We start from the raw sequence: 18,871 nt of genomic DNA, 5'->3' as shown, positions 1-18,871 counted from the left end.
GGTTGCTTTTCACAATGTAGAATGAACTCTGACTACTGATTCGAAATGAATATTATAAAAAGTTGTAAAAACTATTTGACAATTGCGATAGGAATATGGAGTACACGTGTTGTACGACACATCACGTGACCCGCCCAAAATATCTAATGGTTGCCAACTCATCAATATGTTGACGGTTCTTTCTTAACGTTCATTTAATTCACGCAAGTGTCATTCGAAATTGTTCAACGTGGTTGCAAAAATTCCTGCAAACATGCAAAGCGTTTTATTCGTACTCGTTACACTGTTTGCGTACGCACATTCTATTAGATTCTACCTTGAACCAAACTCGATGAAATGTTTGAAAGAGGAAGCGCAAGCTCATGTTTTGGTTGCTGGAGAATACGAGGTCTCCGAAACGCCGGGTATTAAAACTGAATATATCGTAAGTGTGCAAGGAACATTGATTTTATCTAATATTTTTAAGGTATTGAGGTTATGTTCGACTAACCTATTTTCGTTCATGTCAATCTTTTTCAGTTTATCTACTATACCATGGAAAACTAAAATGTCACATTGTTGGTCTAGTGTTTCGAAAACTATAAATTTTATTAATATAATAATTCACACTTTATATCTTTAATAGGTCCGTGATTCGAAGTCCGAAGTACTCGGTAAAAATGATAACATAGTTCAAGGAAAGATGTTGAAGTTCTCATTTGTATTAGAGACATATGATAAATTTGAAATTTGCTTCATGGCGCGTGTTTTACAGCCCCATTACTCGAACAGTAAGCACGATGTGGCTTAATGTAAAAGTTCTTATTCCTGTAATTACAACAAATATTATCTTTCAGATATGAAACATATCAAACAAGAGGTTCACTTGATTACAAAACGTGGTATTGAAGCAAAGAATTACGAACTTGTAAGTTCATGGTTGAACATTTATTTTATAGGCAACATCTCTTGTTTCTTAACTTTTTTATTCTTTGATCATTCTGATTCTGCACATTTAGTTTTATATCAATGCTTTATCTGGAGGAACCTATTTCATATAAAATGTTAACAATACTTAACAACAAACATTAAGAAATAGCAAATAGGCTTCTGATAGATAAAGCTTAAACAAAACATATTTGTTATATGATTGGCAGGAATTGGCAATCTATTACATACTTATACGGGCTGTGCATCTTATGTAGATTGTTAATTCCTGATCTATTCTATCAACTGTGGAAAACAATCTCATGATACTTAATCTTTTTTTTTTTATATATATCACTTGTATGGGCGCACAGATGGTAATGTAGAGAAATTGGTTGATATAGCTTTTAACAGCATGGGTTTTAGTATGATTTGATTTACCAGGATATTTCAAAAGTTCTTACAATAAACAATTCATTTTACAGAAATCGAAAATGAATTGCGAACTTTGAAAATACCTGCGAGAGATTGATTAAGTGTTTAGAGTAGAATTTTGCTCACATTCTCATCACCTGCTGTAGATTGCCACTTATTTAAAACATTATCACTATAATCGAGAAGATTATAATTGAATTTTCAGTATTTATTTGTTTCCTGATTAATTAAATAAAAGTACTATTTCTAATGTTTGAAGTGTATAATATCTGTTATTCTTTGTAGTTCTTGAGTACTTAACAATGATTTGGCAAACTAAAGATTTCTCGCGGAATTAATAAGTAATCATTTGTTTTTATAAATAGATAAGCGAAGCAGCTAAACTGAAACCTTCAGAAGTAGAACTAAAACGTTTAGAAGATTTGTCTGAAGCAATTGTTCAAGACTTTGCTCGAATGAGACAGAATGAGGAAGAAATGAGAGATACTAATGGTGAGAAATAAAACGTGATTATAATATATTGTTTATAGAACTGTAAATGATTCTTTTTCTATATTTTCAGAGGCAACGAATTCTCGAGTACTCCACTTCAGTATATTCTCCACCTTATGGCTCTTTGTACTTTCCACTTGTCAGGTTTTGTACTTGAGACGTTTCTTTAAATTGAAAAAACTCATTGAATAGGTAAAAAGTAGAAACATCAGAGATTTTCAATCTTCCAACGATTTTTACTACAAAATTTTGTTTATACAAATTTTGATAAACGAGTAAAAAAAGTCGTCAAAATTATGTAAAAAGAGTTTACAGACTTGTAGTTTGTACATTTGATGGCAATTTAAATAAAACAACGGGTGGAGTAATCATTGAATAAGTACACACAGAAATTTAAAGAAAGTGTGTAATTTACTTTAGTTAAAATAAGATAAATAAATATAGGTTGCAAATAACTTAAGTACATTGTATTACACCTCTAATAAAATATGTCTAGTACGAGAGTCAAAAGCTCATGTATTTAATAGCATAAGTATTACGTGTTTGTGTTATTTTCCTCAGTGTTTGTCTACAAATCAAAATAAGATCTACTCTTGTAATTTTTATTATATACTGGAATAAAAAAAAATTTGAGATATATCCGATCTCGATTGACTTCATTACATATACAATACAAACATGGCGATAGAAACATAACCTGTGGTATTTACGATAACGCACTGTAAAGTTCTCACTATAAACATTTTATGCAAAAATTGTGTTGCTTAATTTTAAGTGAAAATGACAGGCACAGTGAACAACATCATTAAAAATCGAGACAGAGACTGTCTTGGTTGTAAAATCTTTAGCGGTATCGGTCTTATTGGATCTGGTTTGTATGTTTCACACCATGCGAAGAAATTTCAGCAAAACATTGGGAAATCTATAATGTATTCGATTGGAAGCGGTAATTCACATTTTTTCACCTAATTAGAAAAGCTTATTAAAACCAGTACTATTTGTGATCTAACTTAAACTATTGGTAACAATAAGATCTCGATGTAATTGTGTTCTCAAAATTCTAACTAATCTTAACAATGAGTTTTACGCTTTAATTAATTCTCTTATGTTATAATATTGATTATGCATTCTAGGATTAATGTATCTCGGAACCGCTCGAATTTTGGATCTCCCTCCATTTCGCAAACAATTAAATCATGGATAAACGATATATAGATTAAATTTGTATTATTTACATAAAACACTGTGTTAATAATTTCTGTTTATACAATATTTTCCATACAAATACTAATATTATACAAATTATTTTAAATTAGCTATATTTTTGTAGTCATTTTGAAAGTATTTTATAATGTGTACAAATGTAAAGTAAAATTTTGTTAAAAATAAAAGTTATACCCAAACGGACTTAAAATTAGATGCATACACGATAACGAGTTTAATAATAAATTGATCCACTGTTGTCATCAATTATTTAGACTTTAATCGCATTTTATGATATTTTCGATACATCCAAATCTAAACGTATGACATGTAGACACGAATAGTTTACTCTTTTCTAGAAGATTCGATTTAGAAATGGATGCGGCTATCATGTTTATTGTTTCGAGCAATTTATTATTTGTATTTACACTCAACAATCCATATTTGCTTACTGGCGACTGAAGGCTTAGAAGAGGCCGTAATCCCGTCGTCGCCAAATGCCAAACAAAAGCTATCATCCTAATAAACAATTTCCATTCGATGGATGGTTGTCACGTGTGATAAAAAAGACGATTAAAAATTCCATCAGAATGCATCAGACACGAGGTTGCATACTGGCGTCTTGATAAACCCATATTGATAAGGATCAGTCTGATGAATTTCGAAACTTCGACGCCAACTATAATACACGACATTCTCATAGCGTCAAAACAAATGCATTTTTTGATAACACAAACAAGCTTCATACATTGTTATTTTAATTTGAAAGTTCACGCTTTTTCAGGTCTTACAATGGAAGTTAATAAAGGGTATTCCAGGTTTCTAGGTAATGAGTATACATTTTGTTCATCGAATCATTTTATTTGTTAAAATTACATATTCAAAATTGATTTACAATGTATGATTTAATGTCAGATCTGGTCATACATTTACTGCATTTTTTCACAACCTTTTAAATCTGTATCGCTACGATCAAACAATAACTTATCTACAAATTCGCTTTTTCTACGACAATTACATCTTTCTTCCACTTGTCAATGAGAGTATGTATAGCCTTCGCGCTTATCTCACACAATGCAATCAAGCGCACAACCTTATCGTTTAGTCATGTCGAACTATGTCGGATAACGAAGATTTCGAAACACGATAACGAAATTGTATAATGACACAAAAACAATGATGAAATAACCAAATGTACATATATATATATATATATATATCTTTTGTATGCTCAGGTTTACCAGACGTCCGGGATTTTTAACTACTTCCGGCGCTACGTCCGAGATTTAAAACAATCCGCGAATTTTAAAATCTGTTCAAAAGTTGGAAAAGAATAAATAATTCATTTTTATAGAAAAAAGGATCAGCTACAAAATTGGTAATCCTGTGCAAGTAACAACTTACAATTAATATTTGATGCAAGATGTTAAGCTTTATCGAAGTCTAGTTATCTATGTGTATCTGACGAATTATAAATTAATTCATGAAATGGATGTTACAATTTTCACAGATTAGCAAGACCTTAGAGACTACGTGTGATATACGTATTATCAGCTATTATTAATTGAAAATGATGTGGACTAGTCTTGAGATTTCGGGCTATTGGTACTGGTGATCCTGTAAAAGGAATGGTCATTAATATAAAATATATAATCAGTAAAATAAATACTTACATATTTCATGTACGAAAGAAATACATCATAAATCATCGTCATAAAATTCGTATACAGAACTCGGTATCGAAAGGGAATAAAAAAGAAGTTGACGCACTGTGTCGGAGGCCAGAAACAACAATCCACCTGGAAAGAAATGACTTTCCTTAATTTGATCTATGTGTAGTAACATACATATATCTAATTACGTTCAGAGTTGATTGAAAGCTTTCTAGTTATACTTTTTTGCATAATACGTACTTTCCATGTGTCATATAACTTCACTTTCAACTCATCATATATCTCTTCGAGTTTCCTGCTCTCCAACACACCAAGGCCCACAAAGAATATACCTAAACAGGTGGGACTAGCAATTGATTGGTCCAGACAGGTTTTTTTAACGACTGATAGTGCAGTTCTACCAGGTATTACTTTATCCAGAACTAGGTAGAACCAGTGATGAAAGGGACCTTGAATTAAACCCACAGTCGTCATGTTCTTCGTTCTAACGAAGTCGTGCACATAAACCTCGGAGTTATTGGACTCTTGATGTTGATCATCCAAAGAGACGATCATTGTACGAGTTTCCTCTGATGGATTCTTGTTTTTTTTCTTCCAGTGTTCACTGCGTTGTTGAATCAGGTCTGCTGCAGCCATCATCAGACCACAGCTCACTGTATTCGTGACCAGCAGGTACTTATCTAATAATTAAATACACAGAAATTACCTATTCATACTTTAAACAAATAGCTATGGAATTGTTGAAATTTGAAAACTATTTACCAAATAATTTTCTCCAAGCGTTCATTGGAGCAACAAATCTAGCATCAGTCTACTTGAAAACTCCTATTTCAACTTTTGAATACCTTGACCTTCAATTTGGCAAGTTTTCCCGTTTTATTTCAACACAAATTGTCTAAATTTGACCCGCTTCCGTCACTGCTATATAATCATACGACTGTTCTTAATTTTCTGATGTTTATGAAGGCGAAATCTTGGGTAAAAACGGCCCAGGATCATACCGCTACTACTAGCTGCAGAATAAAGACTAATGCAGATAAACGCGGATGCAAGCTATCATGGTGTACTATAAACCAGCGAGTTACTGCAAAAAATTCATAAAATCGCGGCAATTATAGGGACGCGAGCTGTCGAACGTCCTGCCGCGTTTGCGCAGTTTGTCAGCCCCACTCTACATTCGCATTATCTCTTTCAGTTTACCTGGTAAAAATATTATGCAGCGATCAGTGAACTCATGCTTTACTGTACATATATATATATGTGTACTTAAGGCAGATATAGCTGCTACTGCTAAAATAGGATTGCCTTATGAGAAATAAGTGTTGACACAAGAAATGAATTTTCTGTTGTTTATTGGTAGTCAAAATTTTATAGATATACAACACAGTGACATAAGTCAGAATTATTTAGTTGCAACAGCTTTTGGTTTTGGTAAACCTTCCCTAAATCCATTCCTAAAAGAAAAATTTATATATTATTTACAAGTGTACTTAAGCCATAGTTGATAAATATATTATTATAAACTTACTTGAATTTACGGCGAACAATCTTCAAGTACCGCATACGACCAGTACCAGTGGTCTTCCTCCTTTTAGCTTTCACTGACCAGTTATCTAAATAAAAATATAAGAATGTTACAGTACTGTAATTTCATTAAGTGTTTATGATTGAGACTAAGTAATAAAACTTTTAGTGTATATGATGACAAGAACTTTATAAGCTTTTTATGATTGATATCAAATAATAGAACCTTGTGTACATATGACAAAAACTTCATGTATTATGGGAAGGCATATATAGCATGCCATATAAAAGAGATTATGTAGTAACTTATTGAGGTTAGACTGTATTTATACATTATCCCTTGTGATTTTTGTAACTTGGTAAATAGATGTAATGATAATGAACTTACACGATCGCATTTTTTTCTGAGGATATCCACACTGTGCACATTGTGACTTTTGGATGTGGTACGAGCTCCGACCACAACGTCTGCACAACGTGTGTGTCTTATTTCGCCGCTTACCAAAACTTGATGTACCCTTCGTCTGTAAACATGATGATTTCACATTAATTTTAAGTTTAATCCATGTCGTCTTTGAGGCAAACAATAAACCATTAAACACTCGAAAATCAATCGAATATATTTATTCTGCATTGTCAATTTAAAACCGCGTGTCAAATCGTAAACATTTCTCGCATAACCTCTTCCACCATACAACATTTATTAACTACTTATTTTGAATTTTTCTGCTAGAACTATAGCTACATATTATTTTTATGAGAGTTATCGAAATTTTCTTTATCGTTTTTATGTAACAAGAATCTAAGATGGCTTTGTAATAAATAGATATTAGTTGTTCAAATTTTCGCTCACCATCTTGCACGAAGGAACACTTCAAAAGAGATGACAGAGTGCGTTCCAAAACCGTATGTTCCCAGACCAAACAAGTATGTATGAACCACACAGTGGTTCTCAATTAAAAAAGATAAATTACACATTTATGTAATTTATCAAATGCATACATGTGTAATTGTTAATGTAATTCTACTTATTACAATATATAAGCTGGATTATAAAATCAATAATTCAGATGTAAGAGTAGCTCAAATAAAGGAAAATAATTTCAATATTTGCAAAATGAAATAATTATTTTTACAAATTCTTTATTGTGTATACTGAAAATAAATAATTAAAATTCTATAAGTTTATCAGCGTCAGTAAGAACTTCACGAGAATGTTGACTTCCACTTGCTACAATGTGTTGAGAACCAACCACGCAATCCTTTAATTCTGTACCTTCTTCGATAATGCAACCATTGCATAGTATGCAATTATGTATCACGCACCTGCAATTTATAAATTAAAAAATAGAATATCATTTCGTGTATTTAATTTAATTTACTATTAAAACTACCTTTGTTTAATAGTAACATTTTCCATTACAACACTCTGTGATATTCTAGTCTTTGATTCAATAACTACATTTGGTCCAATGTAACATTGTTTAAGGGAAGTTTTTTCATGTATAATAGCATTGTCATCGACGTGACAATCTTGCATTTGTGTACTTTTTATAGTAGCCGTAGCCGAGATACTTGGAATATTAGATTTTTCCATATCATTATTATTCCACCATTCTGATATCTGAAATATATATTCTGATAATAAAGAATTAATTGAGAAGGGATTGTTTTTCATACTTTTACCTTGGTATTGGCAAAATGGTACATCTGAATAGTGTTTGCTCTAATCCCGAATTTCCCGTTAACAATATGAGCATAACATCTTAGCACATCCCCATGATACACATTTTTTAAATCAGTACTGTGATCGTTATATGCTGACATTTTCCTGATTAATTCGTCTAGAGGTTCCTCATCAGCAAAATCATAGATATCTTTCTTTGAATTAACCGGTACTATTAATGTATTTTTATCATCTATATGTTTTTTAGGAGGCTTAGTCAATTGTTTTCTAACAATATATGGAAGAAGTTCACCCTTTAAAGTACTGAAACTCCTGTTAAAAAAGAAATAAATTATTATGTATATTCTACATGAAACTCTTAAAACATTTCCATACTATTTTACTTACTTATTGTGCACCAAAAAATCTAAAACCCATTTACTCATCACATATAGATGAGCGTCCAGCAATTTTGAGTGAATAGTGAAACTTATATGTTTTTTAAGAAGCATTTGAGAAATGTTAATGGTTTCCTCAAAGTCAGAAGCTGAAGCCAAAAACACTAAACGTCCTGTTTCATTATCAATACCTATCAAATCAGTCTCTGGTTTTTGTTTATTTTTTGGACCTGGAGTTACAAAGTCGTCTGGTAGTTTGGGTATAGGAAGCATGAGTGCAGCAATGCTGGCATTATGTTTTCTATACAGATTTAAAATCTCGCATATGTCAACATTACTGATTAAATCACAGGAAATCACTAAGAAATCAGTGTGAATTTTGTCATGTATGTGCCTAATGGAATCTGCAGTTCCAAGATCTTCTGCATTTTCAACCGCAACAATGTCTACTTTAATCTTGAGGTTTAATTTGTTCAAAGCAAACGATACATTGTTTCCCATGTTCTCAGATACAACAACAATGGCCTCTTTAAAACCAGCATGTTCTAATAATTGGAGAGGATACCAGAGCATTGGTATATTTCCTATTGGCAATAAACATTTGTACTGTTCATGAGTAAGTTCAGTCATACGAGATCCTCCTCCACCAGCAAGCACGACTGCTTGAAACTCTTTGTAAAGATACATTTCTTCTTAATTACTGTAACAAAAAACAAAGATAAGACAAATTCAAACTTCTTTAAAGCCAGTTATGAAATTTTTATGAAATGAGATAAAATTTTTTTTAATACATAGTAAGTATACAGTAAGTATACTTACTTGTTACTTACAAATATATAGTTGCGGAAAACAAACAAAATATTGAATTAACTTTTGACACTGAACAAACTCTCGTATAGATAATAACATAACCTTTTATGACAGATGGTTATGGATACGTCTCGATCATATACAATAACAGATGATTATGTATAGGTACGGCTTCAGATAGTTTGCCTGAAGACGAATCATCTACATGACGTTCAGTGAACTCGATGTATGTATAAGCTATGCTAACGTGTAATTTTCGATATTAATGAATATGCGAAAATGTTTAATTTTTAGTAAGCAAATTCAATTAAACAAATATGAAATATTATATTTAGCTAATATCCAGATTAAGAGTAATGAAGTACTGGTGGAAAGTTACGTTCCCACCACTACTTTTATTTTCTTTGTAGTTTTTGAAACATCACGCATGCACCATTGTTATAAAAAATGTTCAAAATTAAGTTCCCACAGTACGATGAATGATAGTGAATTAAATGATCATCTTTACGTCACAGTGAACAATTTTTCGTGTGTCATCTTTGCATCACTGAACTCATCTTTTCTGTACACGTACTATACACACGACTGGTATCGATGGTGTGTTGATTTGCTAGTATAATTTGTATGTTAGGTTATGTTGAACAACTAGGTTATGTTATGTATAGTTCAATAAAAACGTGTACAGAAAGCCCATGAGATTAACAAACATGAGCGAATCGGAGGAAGATGTAATTATCGTAGGAAAGTATGTAATAGTAAAGAAATTAAATTTTAAGAAGATTTACAAAGTGACAGCCAATGGACAGTTAATGTTGGGAAGAGACCTGATAAATATGGGTGAAATTATTGGCAAAAGATTTTGGACCACTTTTGAGATGATTCCATCAAAAATTGGTAAAAGAACGTTTTCCTTAAAAGAAGGCCCAGAAACTGAATCATGGGACGATTTATTGAGTACCTTACCCAGTGGTCATGATAATCGTTTAATCAACGATGATGGCACTTCTCAGAAATTATCTAAGGATGAGATCACTCAGCTTCAAGAAGCTGGTAAAAGTGGTAAGGAAATAGTAGGTAGTTTAATTGAAAATAACAAATCTTTCTCAGATAAGACAGAATATTCACAGGAGAAATATCTAAAAAAGAAAGAACAAAAGTATCTTAGATATTTGACTATATGCAAACCTAGCATAAGTGCTTTGCATGATGTGTACTTCAAACTAGATCATATTAAGATTGGGAGCTTACGGATGGACACATTGGCACAAATATTGTCACATAGCGACGTGCAGTCAGATGGATTATTTATATTATATGACAGTGGCTGTCATGGCTTACCAGCAGCTGCATTGTTAGATAGAATTGGTGCTAATACAAAAGGACATTTAATTAACTTGCACCCTGGAAATATACCCAAAGCTTTATTAATACATGCCATGAACTTTCCTAAAGAACAATTAGACAGATTAATGAATGTCAATATTTATAGCTTTTTAAGACTATATTACCAAGGTGAAGAAGCTGTTTTAAGTAACATTCTGGCATCGAAAAAGGCATGGAATAACTCAATCAATAAGACTAAAGAAACTGAACTTAAACTTTCTGAAAAAGATAATGTAGTTAATTGTACACCAATAGAAAATCATACAAGCAATGATATCCAACAGGATGGAGAAATTGATGACAAAGAAAGTAGTACTAGTAACACAAATGAAACTAGTGAAAGCTCTGAAGTCCTTAAAGAACAAAATTCAGATAGCTGTTCTATAGGAACAAAACGAAAATTAGATAAATTCAATACATGTAAATCTATTGATATTGTTCCTACAAAGAAACCAAGATGGTTCACGGAAACCCAACAAGCTGTAGATCTCGTGAAGAATTCGAAAGCACGAGGATTAGCTATTGTAGCTAGAGAGCATCCTTTAAATATTGTAACTGCTCTTTTGCCTTTTCTGGGAGCATCCAGACCTTTTGTCATTTATCACATATATCGGGAACCTCTGCAAGAGACGTACATGATGTTAAAACAACAACAAAATGTTATTAATCTAAGACTAGTCTCAAATTTTCTACGTTCCTATCAAGTATTGCCAGACAGAACACACCCTGACATCCTAACTAGTGATTCAGGTGGTTTTTTATTAACAGGATATTTCGTTGAATAGCAGTTTGTATTGCAATTTATAATATGAAATAGGACACTAGATTTTGTAATGAATTCTGTATGATAAAAATGTAAAGCAATGTCTTTTATACAAGTATTTTATATTTAATATAATTTAAGTTCAAGAACGCAAGCAAGAAATAAAAGAATATTATTGAACATACTATTTGTTTAATATAACCTTTCCTGTTATCATATTCTGTTATCATTAATGTTTTACAGAAAATAAATTCGATTCATTAAAGAAGAAATTTCTCATGGTGGTAAAAGCCAGAGCCTTAGCTTCATGACAAATTGTTTATTTTTCAAACCTATTTACTAATTAGGATAAAAAATATATGCCTTGAACTGCATTTTATGAAAATTCCATTAATTAGTATTAACATTTTTACTAACGGTGGTCGATCAATCATTTCATTACAATTTTTCAAATAACCGTTAATATCGTATTGACTTTCCTTAAGAAATTTGTTAAACATTCGTTACACTACTAATGAAAAAATGTTAATATGTTTCATATTAAATTAAATAAAACTTCATTCGAGAGTTTGAATTTAAATTTTGTTTGTGTGGTAGGGGTAAAATGGAACATAATCGTGGAGGGGATAATTTGTAAATTTCGTTGAGTTTGATCAGCTGATCGTCGTAGATTAAATTAAACTTTTTAACGTGAGCAAATATATATTTTTTCAAGAAAAATGTTAAAGCAATAAAATACGTTACATGTTTAAAAGGAAAATCTATTGAGAGAATGTTTATACGTCAGATCGTGAATGTACGGAGATAATATTAGGGAAGGTTAAGATATGCAAACTGTCAATAACATATTCGCAGAATGGATTTAATGACGCTTCTACCATCAAGATCATCATCGAAGAATTTTTCCACAATGATTAGAAAAAGGTTTTACTTGAAACTGAACATTCCAACGTTGTTGATGATATTGCTGTTTATCTTCCTGTGCATTCGTTTCTTGCCTTCTACAAAATGTTCATCCGATACACAGGAGATGAAAAATAAGTCAAAATACAGACTTGTAATACTTATACTCTCCAGCCCTGATAATTTGGAATGGAGGGCTACTATTAGGAAAACATGGTTGGCACAAAAATATGCTACTGTAAGGCATCTATTTGTGATAGGTACTGTCAACATATTACCAGAGCAAAGGGAAACTTTGCTGTCAGAGAAACATAGGTTTAATGATTTGCTTTTACTACCAAAATTGATAGACTCTTATGGAACGTTAACGAAAAAGGTCTTATATGCTCTAAAAGAAATTTATGAGCAATATGACTTCAATTATTTAATGAAATGTGACGATGATTCGTTTGTACTGGTACACAAAGTTCTGAAAGAATTGGATAAATGGGATAATAAAGGAACTAAAAAGGAACTGTATTGGGGCTTCTTCAATGGAAAAGCTTCTGTTAAGAGAAGTGGACCTTGGAAGGAAACTGATTGGATATTGTGCGATTATTATCTTCCTTATGCACTTGGAGGTGGATATGTTTTATCCTATAATTTAGTCAAGTTTATTGCATTGAACATGGACATTCTCAAGTAAGTTAAATATTAATCCTTCTGTTAATCGATATGATGATATACATGATATACATATGTATATCCAATTAATTAATTTTCAGGTTACATAAAGCAGAAGATGTGTCCATTGGTCTCTGGCTAGCTCCACTGGCAAATATTGAAAGAAAGCACGATGTGCGTTTTGATACAGAGTATAGATCACGTGGTTGTTCTAACCAGTATATAGTTACACATAAACAAACAATTACAAATATGAAAAATATGCATGAATATCACCAAGCATCTGGAGAATTGTGTGTGAAAGAAACCAGAAATCGAATGAGCTACCAGTACAACTGGACTGTTCCACCTAGTCAGTGTTGCAATCTACAATCAGGCATTCCATAATGAATGAATGATTACTCTTTACGCAGTCAATATTCTAGTCATTATTTTTTAAAGCAATTGCACAGATTTATTCTTATAGTGCAATAGTTGGAATAATTTATTTGGTAAGTATATCCATAAAGCTGATTATAATATTTATTCTTCACTAAGAAACTAATTTATCTTGGAGACTTAATAGAATTTTCTATTAATGCTATACATATCCTACCATAGCATTTAATGGTATTTGTAAATATAGTGCATAAATTTATAAACAATTAGTATTTAGATATCTCTTTCGTCGAATTAAATATATTTTTCGTAATTATATATAAAAAGTTTATTTATATTGTATATTTTATTTCAACAAAAATCTTACTCTCTATACAGTGTCATTTACATTTATAAAATATAAAAACAGTAATAATTTTAATTTTAATACTATAATTACGTGTCAATACTTAGTTTAAAGACAGAACTTTGAGAAGCGAATCACAGATGTTCAAAAAGCGGCCAACGAAAAAATGATATAGAAAGTTGTAAAGCTCTTGTTTGAATTTTAATTCTTTATAATAAATTACTACTTTGTACATCTAAAAAGAGAAACATAGGAAGGGAGAATAATAATCATGGCCGATTCTCAAATTCTTCATTTCTGTGATTAGCTAACATTTTGCTGTAATTTCATTATATCTAACATTGCCGGCAATACATGACAAATATATTCAATATCCGTCTGTTCCTAAAAAAAGATATACTCTTTTGTAGCAACGTTGGATTCAATATAAATTCAGCTATTAGCACTTTCTTTTTGTTTCCCCTCTTGTTTCATTTTTTTTTCCAAATTTTTTACCTTTTTTTATACAATTCAATTTCATTTCATGTTAAACCATGAAAAGTGTTTATATATGCTAATTTTAGAAATAATGTACGAGTCTTTTTCTTTAAAATACAACCAACAATTGTACGCGATCCTTAAGACCTATTTCTTTTTTCTATCTTGCGTGCATTTAGGGCAGTACCATTTTCCTTTAGGTTTCGTAGTTAAGCCAACACAAGCAAAGTGGAACCATTCTATGGGACACTGTGTAAAGAAAAGACAATAATATTATGCTTGTATGAGAATAATAAATAGATAATGGAAACATACTAAAATATAGAGACTTACATCAGGATTATCACAACCAATCATTTCTCCATAAGAGACCTGATGACACAAACAATATGTTGGTTCATTCGGATCAACTGGCATATCCAAGACATCTGCTGGGTGCCCAAGTGCGCCAGAATCCACTTGTGCTCCACTCCCTACAGCACCAGCAGATGATGCAGAAGCTACAGATCCACCTAGGTATTGAAAAGAGTATTATAATTTTTTATTGACAAATTGTTAGAAAATATAAAGGCAATCAAACTAACCTTTCTTCTGTTTCTTCCTAGCTGTTTTTAACTCGTCTTCGCTACTGGCACCTGCAGCACCTTTCTTTCGTTTCTCCTTCTCTTTCAACTTTTTTCTACCCTTTTTACTAGCATTGTTCTCTTCTTGTGCTCTACTACTGATTAAAGCTTTGTCCTGTATCTCAGCTTCGAACCTTGCCAAATCTGAATCTAGTCTTCTAATGTGTTTATCTACTAATTCATATGTTTGTATTGCTAATTGAACTTTGTCATCTCCATACTCTTTTGCCTTATTGAATAAATTTTGTATATGTGTAAATTGTTCCTTTCTTTTCTCAGGAGATTCTTTCTTAATGTTTTTTAAATAATCATCTGCTAATTTGTCTATATCTTTCATTAAACCCTGTGCCCTGGTGTCTAGATCTCGCATCAATGTAAAGTTCCTTTGTAATTCAATGGGTAAATGCTCCAAACCTATATGATACAAAAGAATATTATAAACTGGACCAAAATGTATACATGAAACATTCTTTGTAATTTTCAAATGCTTACATCAGAACAGAAATGAATTCTTGTTGGACTAGATGTATTATTTGCATTAACAAAATTGTATACTAATAAGTTGTTAGTTTGTGGAACTTAGGCAATATCTACCCTACATGTACCGAATTCTTTTTCAATAAAAAACTTTCACTGTTTATTTTCATCTACGTTTCGTTTTATGTCATCTCGCTTCTACAGTTAACATAGGGTAAATTGTTAAATCTCGCTGATAGAATTAAAAGGTTCATAATATATAATATTAAATATTTATGTGGTATTGTACTCGACTGAACATACAACAAGTACGATTGTTTTTTCACAGTTTCGACGAGGACAAAAAGAAGGATTGTATACTTACTGTCTAAATAATGCTCCAAATACAGTGCCGTCGTCATGATTTCCTTCACTTAATCGCGAAATGAAGGAAAATTGCACACTTCATGTAAGCGTTTCAGAGTGATTTCGTATTCTGCGAAATTTATCTCAGCCGATATCGGTAAAAAAAAATGATGGAACCACTTCGCAATGAGCGATCGATGGTTGTAGATGGTAGAAAGCGATAGAGATCACGCTCACGGTTGCCAACTATGTACGCCCTCTGTATCAGTGTATCACGTTTCCGGCGGGAAACGACAATTTGATACATTGAATAAAACTTTACTAAAAACTCCCATTCGAAACAGTTAAATATGTATTGAAATTTTTCGAATACTCAAATATAGTTTGTAATATTTTAATCACATTTATTAAACATCTGGATACAGAAATCGCTTAAAATGAGCAATTTAAATTCTAATTCTAATTAAATATACCTAATATGTATACGCAAACAATTTTGTAAATTTATACTGTATTGCACTTTAGACAAAATGGCCTTGCTCTCATAAAATAAAGTTCATTTCAAATTTTGCGCAATGTAGTTTTCTAACTAGATTTTCTTTTTCACACACATTTTATTTCTTTCCATCATAGAGAATGTATTTGTACAAGAATTGAATAATAAATTAGACCTAAACCGAAAGTCCTATTAGCAATTTTTATGTCCGCGTCTCCAAATTGAGCAACTTTGATGAACTATTTACTGACAGCGTTGTCGCTTCATGAAACTGTACAAAGTTGTACACGCATGCGCACTTGAATACATATTCAAAAAATCGGTTGCCAAAAACTGTTGTAGTTTCGCCTCTGTAAGTATAATCTGCGTTACACAAATGCATGGATGACTTTACGATGAACTGACCAATGTAAAGTTATTTTCCAATCAATAAATACATAAGTAGTACTTACCGGATACTTTAATTGAAGGGTGTAAATTTAAAGCGTAATTATTAACGAGGTATGTACTACTTGTAAAACATCTTTTTTGCATTTTTTATCGTATATGGAAGTATTTTAAAACATAAAAATATGTTATATTTTTCAACCAGAATTCGTAATGTAGTATTATTAAATTGTTGAAGGTATTAATCTTGCGGGATTCGGTGAACGCTCCTAAACAAAGAGAAGGATGTGTTATTTGTTTTGAGAGTGCTTCACGTGATATTATCCGCGGTATTAGCTGTCAAAAAAATTTTAGCCACCGAGTTACCAATGCTAATGATGTAATTAGTCGATCAATCGGACGTTTGTACTGATAAAACGATCGATTTCATCGTCGAATGATGACTACGGTAATTGACATACCTCCATCTTTCACCAAAAATACTTCTGATGAAGGTAAGCGTAAATAAATATTCAGATTTAGAATATTTAAGTCTCAGTCTCGCTTAAAAATAAAAATTAGAATTATCGCGCGATGTCACGTATTTTTCTAATAATTTCTAATCTGGACTTTTTAGGAACAAGTGTTTTGTTCGAAAAGCGTTAGGAATGTCGTATTTCGCTTTTACGAGGGATTGCAAATTAAATTTATCAATATTTAATACTAAAATAGCCTTTCTGTTTCTTTATTTGAATTATCTTTTCTTGAAAATATTCATAGAAATTTGTTTTTACTTCCACTTTTTTTCTGAAATTTACTTCTTATTTTAAGTATTTTTAACTATTGTTATATAAGTTTAACATTGTATAGTACTTCCTTCATATCAACATGCACCTTCGCAAGATGGGTCATATACTTCAGCACCTCCACCTCCAGGATATTATCCGAGTGCAAGTACACCTAATAATCATAACTTTGTACTATCTTATGGTTCTACACAATCAACAACTACACTCCTTGAACCTGATATTGTTGTAGTCGGTGGATGTCCTGCCTGTAGAGTAAGTATGTTAGTATATATATATATATTTTTTTTTGTCTAGAATTTGAATGTAGCACAGAATTTTGTATACATAAAATTATATAAAATAGAATCTAACACTAATAATTGCAAGCTCTTGCTGTATATAGCCTTTTCTTGTCAGATTTATTTTACTTGGTTTAAGCTATAAGTTGTTTTGTGATGTTTTATAAAGTTTTTAATGTTATACTTTTCAAATGTAGGTGGGTGTAATGGAAGATGATTATTCATGTCTTGGATTACTGTGTGCAATTTGTCTTTTCCCTATTGGGATAATTTGCTGTTTAATGTTAAAAACACGACGTTGTTCCAATTGTGGTGCCTACTTCAATTAATTTGTTATGATCAAAATAATATAATAGTTGTAAGGTTTAAAGCTAGGTATATTGATAAGTACACATTGAAAAATAATTTTTTATCAATTTTATGCAGCTATATAAATAGTCTGATACACACTTCACGGTAAGCCATACAGCTCACCTGATGTTTATGCAAGTTAGATTCATTTTAATTCCAATGAAAATTATACTTTTTATAGTTGTATAAAAAAATATATGATTAATCTTGATATACTTTTCTGCAATACATTTTAATAATAACAATGAATTCAAAGAAGCGTTATGTTATATTTTTAGGGCGTTATTTTAATGTATTTTATAAGAATGTAAAATTGTAAATTTATTTGTAACATTAGAGCCAGTAACGTGCGCATTCAATGCACAGCGAATGTAAAAAGATGCAAAGATGTCTGACACAGAGTTCGTTAGAACTTCCATACAACCAGTTTATAACTTTTGTTAAAATACATGTTAATACGATTGAGATTGACACTTTTATCTCCCTGTAAAACTTAATACTGTGTAGCAACGATTTTTGGTGCATAACTTGATTTTTTAGAGTTTATATAAAATGTTTGAATCTCAAGGGAAACCATCAATTTATTGTTTCCCTTATGCGAAAATGTAATCAGCGGAAAGCCGATGTGTTTATAATGATGTGAATGTATGAATGCAAAATCTTAATGATAATACATATTAATTGCTCACATTATGATGTATATTATTATACAAAGAACAGTACTAAGAAACAGGGAATCGCTCTGCTACTGTAACATCTGTGGAATTTATTGCTACCTGTACATGGTATGCGCATGAAAAATATAGATTTCATACTTTGATATGTGTGGTGTTTGTCTTCTTTTAGTAAAATATCCATTTGAATCTATCAATTTAAATTTTTCAATGTGTGAATTTTCGAAAATTGATTTAATTTTACACTGAATACTAAGTATGTTAATGCAGAGACTTTATAGTTAAGAAAATTAATTCTTATGAACAATATGTAAAGACTGAAATTGGTATTAAAACTTGTTGAATTTATCAATCTTTTTATCGTGTTTTATTAAGTCTCTTTTACACTTTAATCGTTACTTTACTCTTAGAAAGTTATACACAGGAAATAAA

At 31.2% G+C, this 18,871-nt stretch overlaps 8 protein-coding genes across 11 annotated transcripts; 4 read left to right on the top strand and 4 right to left on the bottom strand.

Annotated features, from left to right (window-relative positions):
• Positions 1–125: 125 nt before the first annotated feature.
• Positions 126–2,365, top strand: bai (transmembrane emp24 domain-containing protein bai). Its single transcript, XM_033474445.2, has 5 exons — positions 126–424; positions 626–770; positions 837–907; positions 1,707–1,833; positions 1,904–2,365. Exons 1-5 carry the CDS (start codon positions 254–256, stop codon positions 2,023–2,025), a joined length of 636 nt encoding a protein of 211 aa, XP_033330336.1. The 5' UTR covers positions 126–253; the 3' UTR covers positions 2,026–2,365.
• Positions 2,366–3,876: 1,511 nt separating this feature from the next.
• On the bottom strand, positions 3,877–5,923 carry LOC117222641 (mpv17-like protein 2). The gene is made up of 4 exons (XM_033474442.2): positions 5,472–5,923; positions 4,950–5,389; positions 4,710–4,835; positions 3,877–4,653 (listed from the first exon to the last, which is right to left on the bottom strand). The coding sequence occupies exons 1-4, from the start codon at positions 5,494–5,496 to the stop codon at positions 4,636–4,638; spliced, it is 609 nt and encodes a 202-aa protein (XP_033330333.1). The 5' UTR covers positions 5,497–5,923; the 3' UTR covers positions 3,877–4,635.
• Positions 5,924–6,044: 121 nt separating this feature from the next.
• RpL37-1 (ribosomal protein L37-1) lies at positions 6,045–7,224 on the bottom strand. The gene is made up of 4 exons (XM_033474443.2): positions 7,087–7,224; positions 6,622–6,757; positions 6,238–6,322; positions 6,045–6,163 (listed from the first exon to the last, which is right to left on the bottom strand). The coding sequence occupies exons 1-4, from the start codon at positions 7,087–7,089 to the stop codon at positions 6,112–6,114; spliced, it is 276 nt and encodes a 91-aa protein (XP_033330334.1). The 5' UTR covers positions 7,090–7,224; the 3' UTR covers positions 6,045–6,111.
• A 135-nt stretch (positions 7,225–7,359) lies between these two features.
• Positions 7,360–9,267, bottom strand: eIF2Bgamma (eukaryotic translation initiation factor 2B subunit gamma). 2 transcript variants are annotated; one of them, XM_076521724.1, is made up of 5 exons: positions 9,128–9,267; positions 8,308–8,997; positions 7,920–8,232; positions 7,628–7,857; positions 7,360–7,559 (listed from the first exon to the last, which is right to left on the bottom strand). In XM_076521724.1, exons 2-5 carry the CDS (start codon positions 8,982–8,984, stop codon positions 7,403–7,405), a joined length of 1,377 nt encoding a protein of 458 aa, XP_076377839.1. In that variant the 5' UTR covers positions 8,985–8,997; positions 9,128–9,267; the 3' UTR covers positions 7,360–7,402. The 2 variants fall into 2 exon arrangements, with proteins under 2 accessions (XP_076377839.1, XP_033330331.2); XM_033474440.2 differs by having other exon boundaries at positions 9,117–9,252.
• Positions 9,268–9,632: 365 nt separating this feature from the next.
• Positions 9,633–11,433, top strand: Trmt6 (tRNA methyltransferase 6 non-catalytic subunit). The gene has a single exon (XM_033474439.2). The coding sequence runs from the start codon at positions 9,800–9,802 to the stop codon at positions 11,273–11,275; it is 1,476 nt and encodes a 491-aa protein (XP_033330330.2). The 5' UTR covers positions 9,633–9,799; the 3' UTR covers positions 11,276–11,433.
• Positions 11,434–11,847: 414 nt separating this feature from the next.
• beta3GalTII (beta-1,3-galactosyltransferase 6) lies at positions 11,848–16,034 on the top strand. 3 transcript variants are annotated; one of them, XM_033474467.2, is made up of 5 exons: positions 11,848–12,416; positions 12,507–12,837; positions 12,921–13,310; positions 14,221–14,536; positions 15,449–16,034. In XM_033474467.2, exons 1-3 carry the CDS (start codon positions 12,110–12,112, stop codon positions 13,204–13,206), a joined length of 924 nt encoding a protein of 307 aa, XP_033330358.1. In that variant the 5' UTR covers positions 11,848–12,109; the 3' UTR covers positions 13,207–13,310; positions 14,221–14,536; positions 15,449–16,034. The 3 variants fall into 3 exon arrangements, with proteins under 3 accessions (XP_033330358.1, XP_033330357.1, XP_076377840.1); XM_033474466.2 differs by having other exon boundaries at positions 11,848–12,837; XM_076521725.1 differs by lacking the exon at positions 15,449–16,034 and adding an exon at positions 14,626–15,283 and having other exon boundaries at positions 11,848–12,837.
• Ing5 (inhibitor of growth protein 5) lies at positions 13,511–15,623 on the bottom strand. Its single transcript, XM_033474468.2, has 4 exons — positions 15,485–15,623; positions 14,605–15,057; positions 14,354–14,532; positions 13,511–14,269 (listed from the first exon to the last, which is right to left on the bottom strand). Exons 1-4 carry the CDS (start codon positions 15,519–15,521, stop codon positions 14,168–14,170), a joined length of 771 nt encoding a protein of 256 aa, XP_033330359.1. The 5' UTR covers positions 15,522–15,623; the 3' UTR covers positions 13,511–14,167.
• Positions 16,035–16,305: 271 nt separating the features above from the next.
• Positions 16,306–18,587, top strand: LOC117222659 (membrane protein BRI3). Its single transcript, XM_033474473.2, has 4 exons — positions 16,306–16,462; positions 16,587–16,842; positions 17,198–17,388; positions 17,612–18,587. Exons 2-4 carry the CDS (start codon positions 16,785–16,787, stop codon positions 17,741–17,743), a joined length of 381 nt encoding a protein of 126 aa, XP_033330364.1. The 5' UTR covers positions 16,306–16,462; positions 16,587–16,784; the 3' UTR covers positions 17,744–18,587.
• The last annotated feature ends 284 nt before the right edge of the window (positions 18,588–18,871 follow it).

Source organism: Megalopta genalis, chromosome 5 (genome assembly GCF_051020955.1).
Source record: "Megalopta genalis isolate 19385.01 chromosome 5, iyMegGena1_principal, whole genome shotgun sequence".
In the NCBI taxonomy this organism is placed as follows: Eukaryota; Metazoa; Arthropoda; class Insecta; order Hymenoptera; family Halictidae; genus Megalopta; species Megalopta genalis.
Note: the sequence above shows the minus strand (reverse complement) of the source record. Positions and strands in the feature narration are given on the sequence as shown.